Here is a 25920-nt window from a genome sequence, read left to right on the forward strand (position 1 = left end):
TAGGCATGCTTTCTCAAAATCACATCTACAACTCTTGGAGACCTTTCCAACGAGTTAAACAGCTCGTAATTTCGAGTCCCGAGTAGAAAGTTATGTCTAGTTGATGTTAGGATAAAATTTCATATAGTTTTTTTGAAAATTTCATAGTTTTTAGATTTTATTATGTAATGAACAAATGTGACTATTGGAATTCGATTCTCAAGAGGTTTTTGTGACCCTTGGAATCTCATGAACTTCTATATGTTGGATTTTTGAATGGAATAGATGACTTTTTGGCTTGCTTCAATTCTATGCTTTCTGGTTCTTGTAAACAGAATTTACAATACCGCAGGTTCTTACTCAGGTATTGTCATCTGAATCCATAATTCAGATCAGTGGTATCAAAGCAAGTTCGCTCCTATATGTCATATCACACACGATCAACATATCAAAGATTGGGGTTGTAAACAAGGAATCCTTCACTACCTTCCTTTGACACGCACGTGATCGTAGATGGCTAAGTTGTAGATCGATGATGACATTAAAGCATTAGTTGTATATGCACTAACAAAACAACATGAAGAAATGATGGAGACGCATGAAGACAACGTAGAATCTAAGGTAGCAAAAACTTGCACAGAAGGAAATCATGAACAGGTCATTGAGGTTGATCCATATGCCACGGTAGTTAGTACAAGAATATTGCCTCGGGAGGATGAGGAGAGATTGTTCGATTCACAAATGTGGGTTGGAGGAAAAGCATTGCACTTTATCATTGATAGCGAAAGTCAAAAGAACCTAATATCAACATAAACTATAAAGAGACTGAATCTGGAAACAACAACCCACCCGCAACCCTATTCAATGGGATGGGTTAGTCAAGGAAGAGATATCCAAGTGCACTAGCAATGTCACCTTTCATACTCCATAAATCCTTTCAAAGATGAGGTAATTTGTGATGTGGCTCCCTTAGATGTTTGTGATGTTCTGTTGGGACAACCATATATGTACCAGCGACATGGTGTTTATGAGTCTAGGCCTTGCAGTGTGACCATCAAATTAGGAGAGCAAAAATACCGAATACCAAACGTAAGCCCTGCATACACTACCTCTTTGATTAGTGCCAAGCAATGTAAGAGGTTGGTTACCAAAACGGGAACATTCATTTTATTGATAATTCATTCTGAAGAAGAAAGAAAATCAGTTTATAATTCCCATACCATCACAAACACCACAACACTGTAGAAAATATCAATGCATCAAATTTTGATGAAATATGAAAATCTGTTTAAGTTAACAACTGGGGTACCTACACACTGCCAAGTGAGACATACTATTGAATTATTACTAGGAACTCCATTACCTAATGAACCAATCTACCCTAGGTCAGTATTAAAGAATAATGAGATTAAGAGGCAAATACAAGAATTGATTGAGAAGGCACATATTTGTCCAAGTGCATCACCCTGTGGCAGCCCCATTGTTCTAGCAAAGAAAAAGGATGGAACCTGGAGACTTTGTATTGACTATAGGGCCTTGAATAAAATTTCAATCAAAAATAGGTATCCACTTCCCCAGATAGATGACCTCTTGGACCAGCTTAGAGGGACCCGATTCTTCACCAAAATTGATTTGAATTTAGGGTACCATCAAGTACCAATTGAATCAGCCAATGTGTGGAAGACAACTTTCAAATCTAAAGAGGGATTGTTTGAATGGCTAGTAATGCCTTTCGGTCTAACAAATGCTCCAGTGACATTCATGAGAATGATGAATGATATACTTAGACCATTCAATGATTCCTTGGTGGTGGTATATCTTGATGACATACTCATCTTCAGAAAAACTTGGGAGGAACATTTGCAACATGTGGAAAAAATTCTCTCAACCTTACAAGATCATGGGATTTATGCAAACAAAGAAAAGTGCTCCTTTGGTATGCAGAGTATCAGATACTTAGGATATGTTATTGACAGTGAATGTGTCCATGTTGATCCGGAGAAGATACAAGTGATTAAGGACTGGTCATCTCCTAGAAATCTCATAGAGTTACGAAGTTTCCTCGAGTTGGCAAACTTTTATCGCAGATTTGTGTTGGGATTTTCCCGTCTCTTGGCCTCTAAATCAGTCATTGAGGGGGGGGACACAAGCAAAGTTTAAATGGACAAGTGCTCAACAAGATGCATTCAAGGGGCTAAAATGAAGGTTATGTTCTGCACCAGTTATATCTCTTCCTGACTTGCAACAGTCATTTGAAATATAAACAGATGCATCAGAATATGCTCTAGGGGCAGTCCTCATGTAGCATGGTCATCCAGTTGCATATCATAGTCAGAATTTTTTCTGATACAATGCGTCGATATGCTACTTACGACAAGGAACTGTATGCTATTGTTCAAGCCTGTAAGCAATGGAAACATAACATTCTGGGTAAGGAGACTATCATCCACACAGATCACAAACCCCTTCAATTCTTGCAAACACAAGGGAAGTTGCAGAATGATTGACATCAACAATGGTCAGCATATCTTCAAAAATTTCACCTCAATATTCACCACAAGAAGTGAAGTAATAACAAAGTAGCTGATTGTTTGAGCAGGCCTCCAATTGCAGCCATAAGTATGGTTTTGAACTCATGTGGTAATCAAACTAAAGCCTGGGTTTGCTTGTATGAGAACGATGTTGAATTTGCAGATGTTTAAAATCAATTACTAAAGGGATAGAAAGTGAATGATTTCTATTTGCAGGATGGAGTGCTTTGTCACCTTGGCCAAATTTGTGTGCCCAATGCAGAACACAGAAAGTTGATATGAGAAGCTCACTATAGTAAGGTTGCTAGTCACTTTGGTATAGGTAAGACTACTGCTATACCTTAGAAGTATTTCTATTGGCCAAAATTATGGAATGATGTTATTTCATATATTCAAGCTTGTACCGCATGTGCTATTGCTAAGCCTACCAATTGTAAACTTGGGTTGTACTCACCACTTCCTGTTCCTGAAAAACCTTGGCACTCAGTTTCTATGGACTTTATGTCTGGCCTTCCTACCACCAAAAGAGGCCATGATTGTGTGTATGTTGTGGTAGATAGGTTCTTGAAAATAGCAGTAATAGTGGCATGTAAAAAAATCATTTCTGCAGAGGACACTACAAAGCTATTCTTTGAATACATTTGGGTTCATTTTGGTCTCTCGAATACCATTATCTCGGATAGAGACAACAGGTTTCTTAGTAAGTTCTGGTCTACACTATGGGAAAAGATGGACACAAAATTGACAAAGTCTACTACTTTCCACCCTCAAACAGATGGCCAAATAGAGGTAGTGAATCGGATGATCATACACATCCTACGAATGTACCACTCAAAACATCCCCGCACATGGGATGAAAGTCTTCCATATGTTCAGCATAGCTACAATAGGGCAATTCACAGTTCAACTGGCCACAGCCCATTTGAGGTTTGTCTTGGTTATCAACCACTTGCACCCATGGACGTTGCCATACCACTTATTCAACCTGATCTGGTTCCACGTGTTGGTAAGGAGGAAGATATGGTAGCCCAGTTCATTGACAGAATTCATCATCTACAACAAAAAGTTCATGAAATTTTGGAACACACCAATAAGAAGTATAAGGAGAGACATGATGAGCATCATACTCCTCATAATTTTCAAGTCGGGGACAAGGTGTGGTTGCATATCCAGAAGGAACGATTGCAGGGTGCCAACAGGAAGCTTCGCCCTCTACGTTATGGGCCATACACCATCATCAAGCAAGCTGGTGATAATGCTTTTGAGCTTAATTTACCTCCATTTCTGGGTCTTCATCCAGCCTTCAATGTGGAACTCTTGAAGCCATATTTTCCTCCACTATTAGATGTTATAGATGTGGTAGAAACAATCTCCACTACAGAATTGAATCCAAATGCAGCTACCCCATTCCAATGTGATCAGATTGTGGACACCATGGTGAAAACACTCAAACAACAGCAGATTTACTTGTACAAAGTGGTTCGAGCAAGGCATGTTGCTTAACAAGGAAAGTGGTTTACCAGAGAGCAGCTTCAAGAATGTTTTCCTCATCTCATTCAAAGTGTTGATGCAATGGGGCCCATTGGTTTCCAAGGGGGAAGTAATGATCAAAAGAAAATTTGAATTATATTTTTTAGTTTGTCTATACGTTAGTAAATTGCATTTTTGAAGACCTTCTGGCCATTTTTAGGTCGAGCAAGTGGCAATACTTTTTCTAATTTCATCTACAACTCTTGGAGACCTTTCCAACGAGTTAAACAACTCGTAATTTTGAGTCCCGAGCAAAAAGTTATGCCTAGTTGAAGTTAGGATTAAATTTCATATAGTTTTTTGAAAATTTCATAGTTTTTAGATTTTATTATGTAATGAACAAATGTGACTATTTGACTTCGATTCTGAAGAGGTTTTTGTGACCCTTGGAATCTCATGAACTTCTATATGTTGGATTTTCGAATGGAATAGATTACTTTTTGGCTTGCTTCAATTCTATGCTTTCTGGTTCTTGTAAATAGAATTTACAATACCACAAGTTCTCACTCAGGTATTGTCATCCAAATTCATAATTCGGATCATAGTCGCATGTTTTACACCATCGATTTTGCAATAAACGGCTGCGATTGACTAACATGTCGCAATCGCACTGTACAACAGGTCTATTTTGGAGCCAGAATAGCTTCAACCATGTTGCACCAAATCAAAAATAGTTTTTCAGTACACTGGTATTTCTGGCTTGCTGCAAACCGTCGTTCAAGTTACTTTTTCTATTGCTGCTGAAATTCATTATTGTTACAATACAAACATGAGTTGAATACATTCCATCTAATATAAATTAGAAAGATAGAACGTGTCGTCAAGACGATATCCAACAGAAATGTGGCGCTAGTAAGAAAGAAGCATGATCTGAAGAGATGCATGCTTTCCAAGATGTATTTTGAGGTTTAGGGATCATTTGTAAGTTGAATTGTAGAGGTCTTATCTGAAACTGGAGCTACACCCACAACCTTGTATTTGTACCATCTTGAGCAGAGAAAGTAATAAAAAAGATTGAGCATGCTAAGAATAGCAAGCAACCAGTAGAACAAATTAAGATGGTTGTGGTTGAGATCGTTCCCACCAAGCCAGCCATGGCTCTTTGTGTTGTGTCTGGTTGCATGATTCACAATATGAACCAGAAGAGTGCTAAGGAAGTAACCCCATAGACATGGAAGTCCATGCAAAGGAAGTTGCCAAGGACCTCATTCCAATAGGAGCTTCACTGTGAAAGAATTCAATAAGCCCTACCAATGCGAATAGTTCTGCAATTCGAGAAACAAAGTGTTGAAATGCCAGCCAGAAAACACTAATGGGAAGTGGAGGCATCGCTATGGGTATTTCATATAACATTCCATGTTCTCTTGCCACATTTTTCCTTTTCACTTCCACAAGAGCAGCTATTGCCATTGACATTCCAGACAAAAACAACCCAACTCCAATTCTTTGCAAATGAGTAATTCCTGCTTCATGTCCTGTAAATCTTCTGGCTAATGGTACCAATAATCCATTATAGATTGGAGTGAGAATAAGGATAGATAATAGGGAAATTATGGGTATAGAAGCTGGAGGAATGTTCAAATGCTTTCCCATGCTTCTATCCATGGTGGTACCCTAAGATATAGAGAAGGTCTGCAATTGTGCTAAGCATGTGGTCATCAATATTGTGCTTGCAAAACTAGGAATCATATGGATTACAATTTTGGTTTCTTCTACTTGTGTCACAATGCACAGGGGAAAGGACCCAGTAGTTGTGCACCCTAACTTCGCGCTTCTCAAAATCTTACTTGGAAATTTCAAATCACTCCGATTTTTTATAGAAGCTTACTTGGCAAGTCCCCTGCTTATAACTAAGGTTTCATTGTCACATCATCAAATATGATGCCACATTAGCATGCTTTTTGCCAAGGTGTCCAAAACAGCCCCCCAAAAAAGTGAGACCAATAGGCGTGCACAAGAGACCCCAATAGTTGTACATCTGACATGGCATCACTTGATCGGTTACTTTTTACAATATTAGTACATTTCTTAACAACTATTGGTACATTTCCTAACAACTGTTGGTACATTTCCTTAAAAAAATTGATATTTTTTGTTTCAAACAATAGGTTTTATTTGTTCAATTTTGGGAACAAAAGGTATCAACAACCCTCTCAACAATTGGTACATGCTCAACTACTAGGTCCTTTCCCCTAATCTCCACCGATTTGTATGCTTCATTGTGCTCTTAGATTGAATAGAATTGTCGTTTAATATGGTGCCTTTGTCAAGGAACATGCTCTCTTCAATAAATGCAATGGTCAATTATTTTATTACGAGAAGAATCTCTACCAATGCGCAGTTGGTTTCGTTTCAATGCAAATTTTGCAATTGAAAGATTATGTCTATATTGAATATGCATCTTGAATTTATGAAAATAAAATAATGATTATATTAATTATCAAGTGTTGAAAGATTGCATACTTGAGTTGCTTTGTATGGATAAGCTTCTCAGACAAAAAGCCTCCTTCTTTGTCACGGGTCTCATAAAGTTCGTCTACATTATCTAGTGTGGTGAGCTTTCGATTGTGGAATGTAGCTACAAATACCTAGAATAGCGGTGAAGTTCATTAATTCATTACACACATCAGCAATTAAAATAAGTTTAAAATCTATAAAATAGCATATAAATTCTTTATGAGTTTTAAAAGATGTATATATTTATCTTTTTATGAATCATATTTTGAATTTGATTGAGGTGATTTTTTTTATATTGAACAAAATGGTTTATAAATCATATTTTGACTTTTGCAAGAATGAAAACTATCAATTATAGTAAAAAAGGAAAATCTAAACTAACAATAATTACAACTCAACCATTAGAGAATTGAAAAAATATTAAAAATCATTTCATGTAATTTTTTATATCAGAGTTGTGAACATGACAAAGGGGTTTTAAAAGCATTCTATTCTTATATAGAACATAGAAGAGAAAAAAAGATAAAAAACCAAAAGATAGTCAAATCACAATCACAAGCGACCAACAACAAAAACTCAATAAAAAACAACAATAAACCAACAACATCCTTTCTTTGTGTCTCATCACCCTTGTATTTCAAATCCCACCTTTCTTCATGCTGAGGGATCGATCAATACCTCATCCATGTGTTCTCCCATCAACTTGGCCTCTTGTTTTTATTTGTCCTCCCTTTCTCTTGCATTGGGTTGCTTCTCCCCTTGTCAATCCTCTCCCAATCCTCTCCTATTAGCAATTTGGAGTTGAAGCTTGTTGTTACCCTTTTAAAAGCCTTCATTGATCCTCTTGCTTTTAATTTCCTCAAGCAGGGTCTTTACTTTTCATTGGCTCCTCGTTCCATTCTACATGTTGATTTCCTTATTGAGATTGAGTATGTGGTCCATGCCCTCCCCATCGATGTTGCTCAATAGGTTAGACAAGGTTTCACCATGGCTCTTTGTCATGTTAAACCTCCCAAATGCAACATTCCTAAAGCGGATATTCTCGCATTTAATAATCTTATGCAAAATAATGACATTATTTCCAGAGTGGGCAAGGGTAACACCATAGTCATTATGAGAAAGCATGATTACCTATCCAAAATGTGGGACCTTCTCTCTGATACCAATAGCTACAAAAAAAAATTTGTAACCCTTTCCCCAAGATCTTGAAGAAAGTTAAATTGGCTATTTCCAACTCCTTTGATGATGCGACCAAACTGCATCTTCTTCCTTTTAAGGAAGTGACCCCACGTATCTATGGGGTCCCAAAAATTCATAAAATCAACATTCCTTTGAGACCAATTGTCGACACCATTGGATCTCCTCCTTACAAATTAGCCTCCTTCCTAGCCAAATAAATGTCTCATGTTGTTGGTAACTCCAACTGCTTCATCGAAGATTCCAAAAATTTTGTCGAATTTATCAAGGATGCCAAATTGGATAGTTAGGATATCCTAGTGAGATTTCACATGGTCTCCCTCTTCACTAAGCTCCCCATTCCTAAGTCCATCGAGATAGTCAAACACAGGGTCAATGGGGAGATCGCCTCTTTGGTGGAAATTTGGTTAAGGTCCACTTTCTTCTCTCTCCAAGGCATTATCTATGAACAGGTTGATGGTGTAGCCATGGGCTCCCCTTTGTCACCTGTTATAGCTAACATATACATGGAACATTCTGAGGAAATGACCCTCCATTCTTTTCCCCTCAAACCTAAGTGGTGGAAGCGATACATGGATGAAAGCAATGTTTGTTTCCCTCATGGTCTGGACAAGTTAGAATATTTTCATGCTCGCTTCAACAACATTTCTCCTTCTATCATTTTCACCAAAGAGTTTGAATCCAGCAACTAATTGTCTTTCCTTAATGTCTTAATCCTCAAAAATCTTCATGTCTCCCTCAATCACTGGGTGTTCCGCAAAACCACCCACAACGACTTATATCTTCATTCATCTTCATATCACCACCCTAGCGACAAAGTTGGGATCCTTAAAACCCTTGCCTTAAGAGCCCTTTGAATTTGTGGAAATGATAATAACTTACACCAAGAGCTCTCCCATCTTCGTCTAATATTTAGGTGGAATGGATACTATAACAAGAAAATTACACGATCCTTCCACCAAGCCAAATCTTATTTCCTCTCCGTCTCCAATCCCGTTCCCTCTCAACCTTCTTTGTTCTTGCATGTTTCCCTTCCTTATGTTGAAGGCATTTCTCACAATATATCCAAAATCCTTGTAAAAAAAGGTCTTTGTTATGCATTCAAACCTGTCTCAAAATTAAAGAGGCATGTTCTCTCACCTAAAGACTCTAGGGATGCCAATCTTTCATCACTAGAATCAAAGAGCATGGTTCTTCCATCAAACACGAGCACATCCTCAAATCGTTCTTAGGAAAGCACTCCTCAACCACCAAGCATCATATTTATTTGGAGGACACTCAAATATTATATAGGGAGGACAATTTCTTTAAAAGGAAACTTAAGGAGGCTATCAAAATCATCAATCATCCTACCAATCTTAATCACGATAATGGGTTGAACTTGAGTCTCTCTTGGCATCATTTTCTTTCATTCTTCAAGTGCCATAAGCGAGCCCCTTCACGACCTCTCTCCCTCATTCTTTGGCCTTTTTCCTTCGCCCTTCTCCCACCTCGATTTGTGTTTTCCTTTCCCTCTTTTTTTTTTCTCTCCAATGTGTTGGTTCTCTCTGTAAACACCTAAAAATGTCTCATTGATCATGTACTAATTATTCATCTAATTAGTTAAATAATTATTTAATTATTTAATTAATTTAATTAGTCTAATTCTTCTAATTTTATATTTCCTCATAATCTTACTAACTATTAGATTTCTTATTCTTTCATCATTTAATCAAATTGACCATTTTCTAAATATTAATTAAATATTTATTATTTAATTAATTTCTCAATTTGAATAATCTTTATTATTTAAATAAATTCTATTTTTCAATTTCTATCTCTAATCATCCAATCATTTAACCCTTTTCTAAATATTAATTAAATATTTATTATTTAATTAATTATGATTCTAATCATTTAATTTAAATAATCTTTATTATTTAATTAAGTTCAATTTCTAAATAATTAAATAATTTCTTTAAATTATTTAATTAACTAATTAATTCTTCCATTTCCAAATCCCAAAATTATAATTTCATTTAATTTCATATTCTTCTAATTTCTTCTAAATTCAATTACATGTGCATGATTTCAAAAATCAAATTGAAAATCAAAGTCAACTTCTAAATATATTCAAATACTAAATTGAATTTAAAATAAATTCAATTATTTCAATTAAAATCTCATGCAAAGATTAAATTCAAAATATAAGTCAAAGTGCAAGCATATGCTAAATTAATTAATTAAATCATTTATCTCTCTAGTCTCTATTTTCATCCTCTAGTTCTCTTTGTCATCTTCTTTATTTCCTCCAATTATTCTTTTTCTTCTTTCAGTTAGATTTTTCTCAATCAGTTGACTCAATTAATCTATTTAATCTATTTTTTTTCACCTCCAAGTCAGCAGTTCAACTATCAATCAGCATGTGAGCTCACCCAAGTTCCACCTCTTGATCAATTTGTTCCACATTTCAATCAATCTTCTCCAAAAGTCTATAAATTGAGCATTCAATCTCCATTTTCAATAATCACAAACTTTGAATCTTTGTGTCACTTGCAGGTTACCAATGCAATATCTGAGAGCCATCATACCACAAAGAAGAGAAGAGCAATGGAAGCTATATGCAATCTTGGAATAGGGGGTTTCATTGAATGATTTTAATTCCTATTTGTTTGATATTGCATTATTTCATTGTTTGTTTGTTAGAATTCTTTCATTAGATAGTGATTCGTGATTTCACTTTGATTCTACATGCACACACTCTCTTTCTTTTTGTTTTTTGTTTAATTCTTTTTTCCTTGGAGATTTCGTCTTTGATTTGTTCTTCGTTTATACTTGTTCTATGTGTGTGTGTGGGTGTGTTTGTTTGTGTGTGTGTGTATGTTTGTGTGTTTATCTTTGTATGTATGTTTGTATGCATATTTGTTTGTTTGTTTTTATATAAATTTACATATGTATACACTCATACTTTTGAATATTTGTGTGTGTGTGTGAAGTTGTTATATATATATATTATTATTTATTATTTTATTCTGTATTTATTTTTTGTTTTATGTTCGTCTCTAGGCCTTATTATTTTTTAACTGTGTTTATTCTTTTTAGTTTTTTACTATCCTTTTAGTGTCTTTTATTTTTCTTCCCCTTTGCCTATCTTCCTAGATTTCCCTTTTGTATTTTTGTTTTATTTAATTATTTTTATTTTTTAATTTTTTTTAATTATTTTTATTCCTTGATCTTTGTGCCCTTTCCTACCCCACATCTCTTTTTATTCTTTCCCTGATCTGCAATTCATTATCTTTCATCTCCTTGGAATTCTTATTCATCCTAATGTGAATCACAAAGTGTGATTAGAAATGTCGATGAAAAATTTGCATACACAATTGAATCCAGAAGAAATAAGTGAATAACTGCAACATCCTTTCAACAGAACCCTTGAAAACAAAATCAGACTAGAACTCCAAAACAACCACAGAAATCATACTCAAGATGGCTTGAAGCAGAACTTCATCAGAAAATTCTGAACCCTTCCAACAGCCTTATCATTAGCTTCAATTAGACCATGAAGTTCTCTATTAGAATTCCCATTATATTAATCTGAAGAGAGAAAGGGACCTAAAATGCTCCTTACACTGAATTATCAAATTAATCTACAACCTTATTTTTGTTAAATCTTAACTACTGTTTGTAAATAGTTAGTGTATTGATGAAAATGCAAGGGTTAATTACGTGAAGACCAGGTTAATTGTTTATATTTACAAACTCGTACAAACGACACATTGAGAATAATACACCGACTTAACATGGAGATTGGGGAAATAGCTTATATAACTACTATATTTGGTCTTTACTTACAGACATAGGTTTCAGATAAATAACTGATTTGACAGATCAATTATGACTTGAGATAATAACAGCCTTCTATATCTAATCATACCTGCAAAATTCTGGTAAAGAGGCTGCCTCCAGGAACTCTGTTTCGATAGGTTGTACTTCCAGCTATAACGGATATAATTGCAAGGAAAACAGCTCTGGTCGAAATCCCAAGACCTGCATCCCATCCTTTTTTGTTTTGTACCCAAACCACCAGTGTTGTTCCAAGAGCTGATCCCATTGACAGGCTGAAGTTATACATGTTGAAGAAAGTGGGAATTTTTCTCCTCTCAATGGGATCTCTCTCATCAAACTGGTCTGCTCCTAAACCTGGCAGAACAGCGTTGAGGCTTCCATTTCCAACAGCAATCAGATATAGCCCAAGGAATAGCATAACAGCTTTGTCTCCGCTCACTTTCACACAATAATTTCCAAATACAGTGCATGGGGGAGGCTTTAAAGAATCATCGTGAGCTTGTATTAGCAATATAGAGTATCCCTGCAAAAAGTAATACACGTCATTTCGACCCATATCATACAAGAAAATCCAAGAGGGTGAATATAAAGTACGTATAGAAAGTTGTATACAAGCAACAAGAACGCTTGTTTTAAATTTGTTAATGTAGGAGTCAGAGACGAATCCTCCAAACAGAGTCAGCTGGAAAGTAGTTCCCATGAAATTAGTCACTGCGTTGGCTGCCTCTGCCATGTCCATATGCATAAACCTAGTGAAATATGTCACAAGGTTTAAAACTATGGGCATGAAAGCTAAGTTCTCAAATCCTACCATCACTGCAAATCATCAAACAAAAAAGCATCAAACAAAAAAGCCTCAGAGGGTTATTCAAATATAACAAATTTTGTGCATAAAATTATATCTTAAATTGATTTTATTCGTTAACATTTAAATAAAAGTTACAACAAAAAAATGAATACTATTGTTTAGATATGTTAATAATTAGACTGCAATTGATCACAGCCATCTCATGAGTGTTATACTGAATTTTCACATGTTCATGATAATAGATTACAAAAGTTTTAGGTTAAATTCTGAAGATTTATTTTTTCATCAACTTTTAGATCACACATAGCGATCCATTATCAAAATAAGATATTTAAAAAAGAAATAATGATAAATCAAAAAATATAATCTAAAATATGATAAAGAAAACAAATTTATATAAATCAATAAAAAATATTTAGACAAAAATTATTTAACGTGACTAATTAAATAATAAAAATTAAATATAAAATAAAGAAGCACAATCTAATTTTACAATGTACCATTATCAGGAATAGAAATTTAAATCACATTATCAACTATAATAATAACGAGAAACTGATGCAGTACCATTAAGAAATATGGTGGAAACGGTTCCATCATGGCGGTCCTTCCGAGCAGGATTTCCTTTCCAGTCATAAAAACCTTCCAACTCATTAGGGTCCGATTTGTACCGGGCTTCTTCTGGAATTGCTCTATGTTCCAGCAGCAAATTTTCGGTTTCCATTTGTATGGAGCTTCTCTTCAAATTGCTTGATTAACGTTGAATTAAACTTACACCAGAGCACCACAATAAATAAGTAAATGGCATGAGTGGAACTCTTTATATTTGTGTGGAGATTAATTCATTTTTTCAACAAAGATACTTCCATGGCGATGCCTTGCTTGAATTCACCTAATCTTTACAGATTTTTAGTGTTACAGAATACTTTAATTCACCTAATCGTTACAAAATACTTTAATAAACACCTAAACACCACACCACACACCGATATAACAAGGCAATAATTAACCCAACAATTACAGATGGTATTTACGACAAAACATTTTATTCGAACACTTATCCCCCTAAAAACAGTTCTTACATTTAAGACAGGTTAGATAGGTTTATAATCAAGTGGTATACTGTATAACCTAAATATTCTGCTCGTGCCTTCAATTTTTTTTGGTTTCTTTTAAGCATTTTTCTTCCTTTGTCAAATTTTTACAACGTTTTTGAGTGTGTGAACTTTTTATAAAATTGTAAGAGATTTTTTTAATTTCAAATTGTGTATTTCATGGACCTCGTTTATTTATGATTGGTTTTGTTTGCTACAAAGCTAGCAAGTTAGCAAATCTTATAAAAAATTCAGCAAGTTATTGCTGTTAGAATTTTTCTGTGTTGGTTAGGTTTTATATTTCTTTAGTGTCTTTTCTTTGTGCTTACAAAACATTTTGGTTCACAAACATTGTCAATTGTTTACAAATAATGTTTAAAAATTAAATTTCTTAATTGACAAGTTTGTAAAGTTTTTAAAATTTAAGAAAGCTATTAGAAGTTTCTATATTTACAACGTTTTGTGATGTAAACCTTCAGAAAAGGTGACAGCTTTTGAGTTTTCAAAAAGTGCTATAAATGTAAATTTTCAAAAGTTACCACCACCATTTTTTTTGTCTATCAAAGACAAAATTTGAGCGTATTAGAGTGTACTATAATGCACTAACATTATGGCTGAATAATGACAAAGCCTAGGTTGGTCACTATTGAACCATAACAAGAGCATGTTACAATGTGTTCATATTTTTCTTCTAATAAAAAGAAAATAAATTAAAGGTCAAGCTCATTTGAGTTCAATTTCATTTTTTTTAAATCCCAAACATGAGCATGTTTGCAAATCCTTTAAGAATATTGAAGTTACAGATTTAAGTACCAATAAAGTGTACATACCCTACCCCATTTTGTGAGATTTGAACTTGTGACCTCTATTTTAAGAGGACAAGTTATCCACCACTAGACCAACTCAAGTTGTACAATTTACAATAATTTTTATTCAATATTGTTTTACGAATAAAAAATTCTTTAACACTCTCAAAACCTAATTCATAAAATCACATGCACCAAATCCTATTGAATAGTAGGTAGAACCAACCCTCTTCAAACTTCCTCTATTCCTTGCCATCCTTAAAAAAACACAAACAAACTTATTAAATTACATGAGGATAAACCTAACCTAACTAAAATTAAATTACGTGAAGATAAACGTTTAAAATTGGTGTTAGGTAAGGCTTAGGTTAAATTTTTTGGTTAATTATATTATATCATTTAAATATTACTCCATTAAAAAATTACAAGACATAGAAGTAAAAAATAAAGAGTATTATAATTGTTAAAAAATTATAATAATTAAAACTTAAAAAATGTATTTCATACAAATAAAATAGTTTTTAGTATTAAAAAATTTATGCAAGAAAATTAAAATAATAAATAAAGGTGAAATTTTATTATTAGTTTACATGTGATATGTGATTAAGTGTTCAATTTCAATTTTTATTATTTTATTGAACACATTTTGATTAATTCAAATTTTATGATTGTTTCATTGTTTAATAATTTTAAATATTATTCATAATATTGTATTATCCATACTAATAAAACAAATGTAGGATAGATTAAATACACTCTTAAAAATTAAGTTTACATTTCAATTAGAGATAGGATTATGGTTAAGTTAGGATTATGTTTAAAATCAGTTTTAGGTTAGGCTTAGGTTAAATATGTTAAGGATCAATTAAAGAAACAATTAAATTTAATATTAAGTTAGGATTAGTGTCATATAGATAATCATTAAGATTCTTATATTATTGTATTTTAATTATTATATTATAAATATATTATAATTATCCTATAATATTATTTTATAAATTTTTTATAAATTTATTATTATGTTGTGTTATTTATTACCAAACAGGTTTAAACATATTGTGTATTCAAACTACTCATGATTTGTGCTGTCCATTTTTTAAACTAAGATTTAATGTGCCAGGTTTTGTTGAAATTGTCGTTTGAAGATTTTTTAACTTACGGGTTACATCTCTTCACAAATAAATTTTACCACTATCAAGTAAGCCAACAACTTCTTTGAAAGAATTTTAACATATATCTTCTTTTTTTTGCATTTCCTTTAATCATTGTATTCATTAATGAAATAGGAAGTCCTAAACAACATTGGTGGTCTAGTCATGGTGGGAGGCTCATCAAAGAGAATAGTTTGGATAATGCAGCAAGAGTTACACAACAAAAACAAGTCAAAGTGATGGAGGCAATACAGAAACAGGTTATATTATATCACGAAAATCAGTACAAACTTTCGGCAACATCTGAGGCTCACAGATTTGGCTCACAAGCCTTTGTACAAAATATGCGTGTTATACAACATTCGGGCTCAAGCAAGAAAGCGAGCCAACTTTGAACCTCCTAACCTTTAGATCTATCTTCTATGTTCTAAAAATTGATTCTAAATTCTTAATTACATTGATTTATGTGATCAAGGGCGATCTGTGCCATCCCAAGGTGAAACAATCACTGTTGAACAAGATGAAATGTGTAAAACAACAAGGTCGGCCTCCGCCAAAAAGATCCATCTAAAAATCCATAGGATGAAGTGTGGACCTAAGGGAAGGTCGGCCACACACCAAGGAATATTGGAAACAACAAACTAAAGCTCCAAAAGCTATAGAAATGATCCACAAGATTTGCCAATAGCAAATAGGTCCCAGCGGTTCCAGTGTCCTAAGTCAGAAAAATGGCACAGATTCTGAAAGTGATAACTTGTCGTGAAAATATCCAAATGTCTCACAGACCTAAGATAGGGAAAATGAACATGTCCACAATAAAAATCCAACTCTACAAGATCTGATGAGCAAATGCAAAGAAACATAGAATGTGTAGACATATAAATCTGACCACTTTCCTAAGTGAATATTTAATATTCATTTAACCTCATTCCTCTATTTAATTAAATTCTATTTAATTAATTTCTTTATATTCATCCATTTGATTAAATAAATTACTCAATTCATTTAATTAAGTTCACCTAAGCCTTTTCTAGCCTTTAATTAAATAGATCACTTTATTTAATTAATTCGCCTTTCTCCCTTTTTAATTAAATTTACATTTAATTAAATTGATCCTTGAAAATAAATAAATCTAATTTATTTAATAAATCTCCCACTTGTATTTATGTAAGTTGCATCTATTTGATTGAAATAAAGTAATTTTATTTTAATTAAAATCTTTTTCCTCCACTTGCATTTTCCTACATCTCCCACTTGCCTCCTTAACCCCCTTCTAGATTCTTCTAATTACTTCCAATTTAGCTTAATCCATCTCCTAAGTATTGTCACAATCCTAAGCCAAGAGAAGTCATTTCTCAAAACCTTCAAAGTCTTTGAAAACCATTAAAGGCTTTATGTCCTCAACAAGTTAACCCTCAAAGTCTTCCAAACCATTTAAGGCTCTTACATAACGATTAATGGTTAACTCAACCTTCTTGCATGATTAGAGACTTTCTCTCTAACTCAACCCTCATCTAACCCAAGGGTCTCATCAAGCATTCATGGCTTTAACCTTGGTTATTCCTTTAGCCCTTGCACAAGAGTTTACCTCTTGGGTAAAAATTTTATCCAATGGATAACCCTAACTTAACCTTAACCCTTACCTCCTAAGGTAACCTTCATGTCTTCTCAAGCATTTAATGCTTCTTTCATCTCCTCTCAAGAAACCTCTTGTGGACAATTGTCACCATTTCATTGGTGAGAATTGTGAACATGGATTCATTAACTTTCAATCTTGGCCCTTGTTACGATTATCCAATCTTGACCATCCATTGCCCTATTTTTCGTATAAATAGAGATTTCATTCTCTCATTTTAAGGATCCAAGTCTTCATGCATCAAACTTATAGTCTAATTAGCTAAGAATTTTAGCCTCTCTTTGTTAAATCGTCTTAATAGGCATTTAGAAGCATTCTAATATCATAAAATATCCATGCTAGACTAGTATATCATTTCTAGGATAATTACTTAATCTTATCATCATCTTTATGCTAGCTTAATCATCATAGATTCAATAGCATACATATCTAGGAATGTATTCTTGCTTATAATCAAACATCACTCATTATTGGAGTTGTCATTCCTAAGTCACTTTGCTCAGTGATCTAAGAGAAAAGACATTGACTTTAGGGATCCATTGAGATAGAGAACAACGGGACACCCCTTGGAAAGTTGAGCTATTCAATATAGTTCCTATAACTTGCACCAAGAATCTCATTGGTGTGCAGACCCTTTGAAACTGACTTTCACATTTTTGTCGCCCTCATTTCCCACACACATTTCTGGTGCCTACCATGGGGCTTAGCTCCATGAATCATATCATTTTTCATGCGGGAGCAAGATTGCAAGCATGCGGGAAGGTTGCTTTTGTGCGTCGCAACCTTTTGTTAGCGCATTCGAAGCAAACAATAACGCCCTCGGTGTACTATTTAGTGCATCAGACCCATTCCCTAGCACATTTAAACTCTTTGTTAGCGCATAACAGTCTGGTTTCTTTCCTTCATATAGGAGAAACAATGTAGCGCATTCAGTAACCAGTGTAGCACATTCGGTAACCAGTGTAGCACACAGGTAATTTTCTGTAGCGCATCTATGTACCAGTCCAACACATGACTCTAACAGAGAAACAATAAGATTGTAACCGAAGTGAGAAGAATTAGGCTTATGTAAGCCCACCATAGATTTTATTTTTTTCACTAACTTTCTTTTTGCAGGTCATTACAATTTCTTGCAGGTTTAGAAGAAGTTAAAGTAGGAATTTTAATTCTTTCTAGCTTTTTTTAGTTGGATAAAAAAGAATTCACTTTCCTTTAAGTTTAAAAACAATCTCATCTTTTCTTTTGGGTTTAAAATTTATTACATCTTCATTTGGGTTTTAGTAGACTTGCCTTCCCGAGTTTCTCTTAGAGCGCCATTAATGGCCAGTGAGAGGGGAATGACCTAAGTGGGAAATGACTTTATCGCCAAGTCTTCCAACCCACTATAATCTAATGTGGAGGTTGACAAAATTCCCCTTCAATGGTTTTGGTCAGCGATTAGCCTTCCCCTAGTATCTTTAAGATGCGTAAAGTGTTTGTTCTAAAGGTTGGGAAGCCTCCTAAGGGAGTTTATCATTGAAGACCAAACGAAAGCCTAATTAAAAACCTTAGCATTAGAAGCTTTGAGCCAAGTCAGTAACCAAAAATATTCAATATCATAGTGCAAGGGTGGGGAAGAATCTGCCACCAAGATCACTCACCATATATCTCCCTAGATAACTACTCAATTGTGAAGCAATTAACTTTGAGCTAATTTCTAGCAAAAGCCAAAAGAACAGGTGCCCTCTAGCGGATGACAAGGTTGTTTGAGCTAACGGAGTATCAAGACTAGTGGGCTATGATATTGTTGATGACCCTTGAATAAAGAGTCTGCTTGATTTGTCTTATTTGCTATCTAAACCTATGAAAACAATGGGGATTTGAACACATCCTCATAGAACATACACTACTTGTTTAGCATAGGCAAAATTGTTATCTCTTCTATGTGCCGTGTTTTCAAGTTATTTTTCAAAAAATCATCCATTAAAATCACAAGTGATAAAATTCAAAACTACAGAAACAAAGCAATCAGGACAGTACCGCATAGGAGCAACATCCTAGCATGTAGCAATCATTTTGTAGTGCATTTGAACCAAACCCTAGTTCTTTCATCAATCAATTTAGCACATAACCAATATTATACTGGTTAAATTTCCAGTAGTGCTTTCCAGCATCAGTCTAGTTCATTTAGACATCAGCATAGCGCATTCAAGACATATCATAGCACTTTCAGTCCAAAAAATAGCTCGTAATCGGGACATATTAATGCATAAGTCATCCAGAACAGTGATTTTTCAAATAGTCTGAACTAGCGTGAAGGAGAGGTAGCATAGCGCATAGAGAGATTTCTATAGTGCATTCAGTCTTTGTCTTAGCGCATGATCAAAACTAGGAAAAAAAGAGAGCAAATTAGGCACCTTGAGAAAATTTTATCACCAGTCTCGAATACCCTTTCAGGTCCTTTAGCAAACTTAGCAGTCAAATTTTGAATCTGATCATCAGTGAGAAAATTTCCAACTCAATAAAATTCTTTTATAACGAGTTTTTCAAATCATCAACTATCTTGGGATAAGACTTTATCCAACAAAATCAAGAAGTATCAAAAATAGTGATCAAAAGTTTCAACTATCCAACGGATTCTATCAAAACAGGATACCTAGTTTATTTCTTAAGTTGTCAAATCAAGTTTCCACATCAGGAGACTTTATCCATATCATTTGACACACTTTGTCATGGAGGTGAATCTAACTAAACCTCTACTTGATAAAGTAAACTTGAATATTCAAATGAAGTATCCAAATCCAACATCAATGTCAACCTTTGATCATTCGTGTATAACCACTTCTCATATTTTGAGAACAAGTCTTCATCACAAAACTAAGTTGAAGATGAGACAACCTAGTTCTAAGGCACTTACAAGAAGGAATAAATTTCTCTATATCAATCGTCAATTCTTTGACATCGCGCATTCTTGCATCACATGCGATTGTATATCCAAGGCAAAACAAATGAGTTTGACAAGGAACCTTTGAGAAGTAGAGCTTACATTCAGAAAGCAACATTCAACCAACACCTAAATCATGGAGGAAGAATCAACCCTGCTTTATTCCCATAGTTCTGTATCACATATAATGAAGCTCGACCTGAACCACCAACACCACCCAGAACTCCCATAGAAGACAAAGAATTCATCACCGTAGAAATTTACTAAATGCCCGCTGCCACTCGATCTCCGAGAAACAAACAAAGAGAATCACAACCAGAATCAAGTATGGGTCATAGATTATCCAACCCTTTTGATGAGTATACCAATATGGGTGAAACATAGATCACCGAGGAACTTCTCCAAGAGTGTCAAGAAAACCCATCATTCCAAAGGCTCATGGAAAGACTTATTGAAGAAGACAAGGAAAAATATATACTCATGCTAACTAGCAAAGGAGTTAAATTTCCTGAAGATTTCGATACCGAAAACTTGAGGAATATAGATGAAAGAATTTTAAGAACAAGGTCTTGAAATTATGCCTATCAAAACCAACAAAGAGAAGAAGAAACACATGACCCAAAAAACATACACGAGTAAGACAACACTCATTAACACAACCATGCCCGCAATCATGACCATCTTAATGAGAGAGAGGAAGCTCTCCCTCAAAGTAAAAATGCACCCATGATTTCTCTTACACAACAAATCCAAATGCTGCAAAGACTAATGCAGGACATGCAACAAGGAACCACAGTATGATACTCCTTGGATGAAATATGTCCTTATCTTTTTGACAGGAGATTGAACATGGTAACTTTTCCCCCAAATTCAGATATACCGAAGTATGACAAGTATGATCGTAAAAGTGATCCCCATGATCACGTTTGGGAATTTTGTACCATAATCTTAGAGTTTTCTCATGAAGACACTTACCTAATGAGACTACTCCCAAGAATTTTGGGAGGGAAAAACATGGAGTGGTTGTCTAAACTTACACCTCCCATCATATCATTTGATGAGTTGGTAAACAAATTTATCATGCAATACTCCTATAACATTCAACAAACAATCACCATGTTGGATGTCTATAACACCAAACAAAAGAACAATGAAACATTCATTGTGTTTCTTTAGTGGTGGAGACACATGGTTTTGAGATATCCTCAAGACATGCCTGAAAAAGAAAAGATGGAGATCTTTATCAATAATCAAAATAGTGAGATGAGTTATCAACTCAAACTACAATGCATACCATCTTTTTCCAAGTTGGTAGAAAACGGAATGCAAGTGGAGGAAGCCTGCATCAAGAAAGGAACATTGATGTTCTTTAAGGAAGGAGTTAATGCATCGAACACTAACCCCTTTAACAATCAAAACAACTACAACACTTTAGACAAATCCAGATTTTGGACAAGCAACAAAAACGTTGTTAGTGATGGGGTAGTTGATGCTAATAATGTAAAATCCAAACAACCAGTGTTGGCTTTATCAGGTAACCCACCATCCAACAAAAATAAAAAAAGTGTTAATCAAGGCACCAACACTTATCCGCAAAATACCAATCAAGGAACTTCAACATCAAACACCAACAACAATAACCAAGGCAATAACACTAACCAAGGAAACAACAATAACCAAGGTAACAACACTAACCGAGGGAATATTGCAAACCAGAGAGAAAACACCAATACTTTCCCGTATAGACGCATCAACACACCATTAGGGAAAACCCTATAATCAGCGTTTCGAGAACTCTAGCAAATAAGATTATCACATTGCCAACCATGAACAACTTTGAACCCCAGGTCAAACCACCTTGGTGGAATGACGCACATTTCTGTGATTTCGTCACAACAAAGGACATCACACAAATGATTGCAAGAGGCTTAAGAACATCATTCAGGACATGATTGATAGAGGAGATTTAACAGTTGATGGTCTCAAAAAAAATGGTGACCATGACGCCTTTAAAAATCCTCTTCTGAATTACATCAAGGGAGGAGATTCAACATCGAAAGATACCGGAGGAGCTTGTATAAATCACCTGTACAATAACACCATCAATCACATATCGATAGATGACAACCAAGTAAATTTCATGAACATCAAGGACAAATAGGAACATGCGTCAATGCGACAACCAGAGCAAAAAAATACGTCTTGAAAGGGAATACATCAACATCCACAACTATCCCAAAGACTCAATATAAGTTGGTTGATCAACTGCGGACAACTCCCACTCAGATATCCATACTTGAGTTGCACAAACTCTCACCAAAACACAAAGACATTTTAGAGAAAGCACTTGTTGAAATAAACATTCCTAAACATCTGGACATTGATCGATTCCAAGCCATGGTGGCTCATATGACAGGGCCTCATAACCTTACTTTTTCTAAAGAGGATGATGTCTCCTTGAATCATCTGCATAACACTCGGCTCCATATCAAAGTCCTAGTCTATAAACATCAAGTTAAAAGAGTGTTAATAGATGGAGGAGCTGGTCTCAATATTTGTACTTTAAAGCTTATCCGTGCATTGGGCTTCTCTGAGCACTCTATTGATCCAAACAAGAAGATCACCATCAAGGCCTATGATGATGAAGAAATGTCATCCAAGGGAACAGTGATACTAGCTATTCAGGTAGGACCAATACAAATGGACACCATGTGCCAAGTTTTACACATAGACTTAACATACAATATTCTATTGGGTCATCCATGGATACATGAAATGCAAGCAGTACCTTCGACATATCATCAATGTATCAAGTTCCCATACAATGGATAGGAAATTTCCATATCTATAGATAATAACCATTTTAAGCATTGCAATGCTATAGGGGCAGCTCAAGACAACCTGTTTCCACACAACAGGGAAGCCCAAGCTTCCTCGGTACCCAATCATCATCAAGAATAACTCAAGTCTTTAGCCATAGACTTCAAACAAAAGATGAAAATCAAAGATCAAGGCATGGGGGAGTATTCTTTTTGAACCCCTGCGTCTATCAAAATTAGCAACATCGCCAAAATCTCATAAACAACCTTCTGCATCAACACATCAAGCAACACAGCCCATCACCAAATTTGATGGCAAATTTATCCAATTGGGAACACTGGCCAATGAATCAAAAGAGAAAGACATCCTTAGTTGTCTATACAAGGCTGAAGAAGAAGTCAGAGCTGCTACCATAGAGGTGGCCATAGCAACACAACAATATGGAAAAGGATTTTGGATCATGAACCAAATGGGATACAATGGAAAAGGACCTATAGGCAAGCATCAAGAAGGCATTACAGAACCTCTGCAACTTCCCTCACAATTTGCAAGAGACAAAACAGGATGGGGATATGGACAACATGTACCACCTAGACAAAAGAAAAATAAATATTAAAAACCTCAGTGGAGAGAAAAGAAGAAATATAATGAAAACTCATGGAAATAGGCACTCCACCAAGAAGCATAAACGATAAGGAAAGAGCAAGAACATCAGGAAAAAGAGAGATGACAAGACGAAGTGGTCATTCAAAGGGAGGAAACCTCTTATAAAAAGGTGCATCATGTGTAAAAACTTGATGAAACCAAGGTAGAGCCACCACTAGAAGAAATTACTCTTCACCAAAGGGAAACAATGTATGAACAAATGCCAAGGGTACAAGCAAGCTCTGATTCTAAATCAGAAAAAAATACAATATTGGTATCAATTGTTAGAGATCTTCTCTCACCGTACAACATACCTGTTAGAAGAAGAGAGATACTCTGGGATAGTAATTCTAAAACTGATTCTAATGAATATGAATGGGGTAGTTGTTCCGATGTTATTGAGGATATTGAGGTAGATACCATCCATTAATACACACCCCTTTCTTAGCAGGGGCAAGGCGTAGAATCTCAACCACTTGAATTTGGACCACGACATATCTACAAGGCTAATGAGAACGAGGAACAACAATATGACAAGGCTACATCAAAGATGATACCATGGAAGACCTTGACAATATCATAAACCTAACCAGTATCCCAAACAACTATAATGATGCCTATATAATGATACTTACCGCAACCAATCTCAACCCACCAAATTACTCCTTACCGCTCATGTATCCTGATCTCATAGACTAGGAAGAACCTGAACACCATGATATAACAGTTTTTCCAGATGATGAATCCATTGTCCAGTATCTATGTTCAGTCAGCCCAAAAATGTGCTCTACCAGCGAACAAAATAACAATATCTGCAATCAGGGGAGTGCCAAGTCTCTCAGTCACAAAAATGAAAGAAACAAAGGATTCAATGTTGAAAACCAGTCAATGGTCGTATTAGATCACAAAAAAGTAAAAATAAAGGACGCATCTGCAGGTAAAAACCTTTTTGAGGCACCTAAAGATGGGAGACTTGACACTCTTCCTAAACATTATAAAGAAAGGTCACCCATATTGATTGATCCAACTCAAGCAATAAACATCAGTACTGAAGCAACAGTAAAAGCCATACACGTAGCAGAATTAGTGATAAAAGAAGAAAAACTAGATTTTATCAAATTCTTCAAGGAAAAGAAAATCAATTTTGCTTGGTCCTATGCTAATATGCCTGGAATAGATCCAAACCTAATCATGCATCATTTATCCATTGCTCCCAAAGCTAAGCCAGTCAAATGGAAATTAAGCAAAATGAATCCGCACGTGGCATTATTGGTCAAAGTTGAACTAGAGAAGTTATTAGACATCGGATTCATTCGACCTATAGACTATGCTGAATGGATTTCAAACATTGTACCAGTTTCAAAGCCTGATAGAAGCATCAGAATATGCACAGATTTTAGAGATGTCAACAAAGCATGTCCGAAGGATGACTTTCCTTTGCCAACCATCAACATAATTTTAGATCTAACAATAAGCCACGCGATGTTATCATTAATGAACAGTTTCTCTAGCTATAATCAAATCTAAATTTCCCCAAAGGATCAAGATAAAACTGTGTTCACCTGTCCATGGGGAACATATTGCTGGAACGTCATGTCTTTCGGCTTGAAAAATGCTGGGGCAACTTATTAAAGAACCATGACAACAATCTTCCACAATATGATACATACCTTCATGGAGGACTATGTGGATGATTTACTCGCTAAATCATTCACCCAAGAAAAACATCTGGGCATATTAGATAAAATATTTCAAAGATTAGAATAGTTCAAGGTCAGACTAAACCCTAAGAAGTGTGTCTTTGGGGTCACATCGGGCAAACTATTAGGATACATTATGTCAAAAAAGGGCATTCAAGTAGATCCAGCAAAGGTACCGGCCATCAAGGAGATGCCACCTCCCAGGAACATTAGCCAACTCAAATCTTTGTAGGGATGATTGTAGTCTATCAGGCGATTCATATCCCAACTAGAAGATAAATGTTTCCTTTTCAATCATCTGCTACACAAGAACATACCTTTCAGATGGGAAGACAAGTGTGCGGAATCATTTTACCAACTCAAGCAATATCTGATGAATCCACTAGTTTTGGTACCACCAATAGCAAGCAAGCCACTCATTCTCTACATATCAACAATTGAAGTATCATTGGGGGCATTGCTAGCACAAGAAGATCTGGAAGGAAAGGAATGAGCTATATATTGCATTAGAAAAACATTAAACAAATATGAGCTAAATTATACATTCATGGAGAAGGCTTCCATAGCAGTGGTGTTCGCCTCTCAAAAGTTTTGCCACTACATGCTAGCTCACACAATCAAGCTAGTAGAAAAAATCAATCCTCTTAAGTATTTAGTCAGCAAAGTGGCTCTTATAGGCCGATTGGCTAGGTGGGTCATCATTCTCAATGAGTTTGATATCCAGTACATAGAATGTTGGGCTATCAAAGGATAGGTAATTGCAAATCAACTGGCTAAAGCACCACTACCAGATCAACAACCAATGCATGTGGAATTTC

The 25920-nt window shown here is 35.0% G+C and overlaps 1 protein-coding gene across 1 annotated transcript; it reads right to left on the minus strand.

Moving 5' to 3' along the window:
- Positions 1-11558: 11558 nt before the first annotated feature.
- LOC131074020 (protein NRT1/ PTR FAMILY 4.6) lies at positions 11559-13086 on the minus strand. The gene is made up of 2 exons (XM_058010572.2): positions 12895-13086; positions 11559-12335 (listed from the first exon to the last, which is right to left on the minus strand). The coding sequence occupies exons 1-2, from the start codon at positions 13049-13051 to the stop codon at positions 11602-11604; spliced, it is 891 nt and encodes a 296-aa protein (XP_057866555.2). The 5' UTR covers positions 13052-13086; the 3' UTR covers positions 11559-11601.
- Between the last annotated feature and the right edge of the window lie 12834 nt (positions 13087-25920).

This window comes from Cryptomeria japonica, chromosome 4 (genome assembly GCF_030272615.1).
Source record: "Cryptomeria japonica chromosome 4, Sugi_1.0, whole genome shotgun sequence".
Classification (NCBI taxonomy): Eukaryota; Viridiplantae; Streptophyta; class Pinopsida; order Cupressales; family Cupressaceae; genus Cryptomeria; species Cryptomeria japonica.

Bases quoted from the DNA above. Each gene is read 5' to 3' on its own strand.
- LOC131074020 (XM_058010572.2), bottom strand. From the start codon at position 13,051: ATGGAAACCGAAAATTTGCTGCTGGAACATAGAGCAATTCCAGAAGAA. The intron at 12,336-12,894 runs GTACTGCATCAG...GATGATTTGCAG, and splicing joins TTCCACCATATTTCTTAATG to TGATGGTAGGATTTGAGAAC.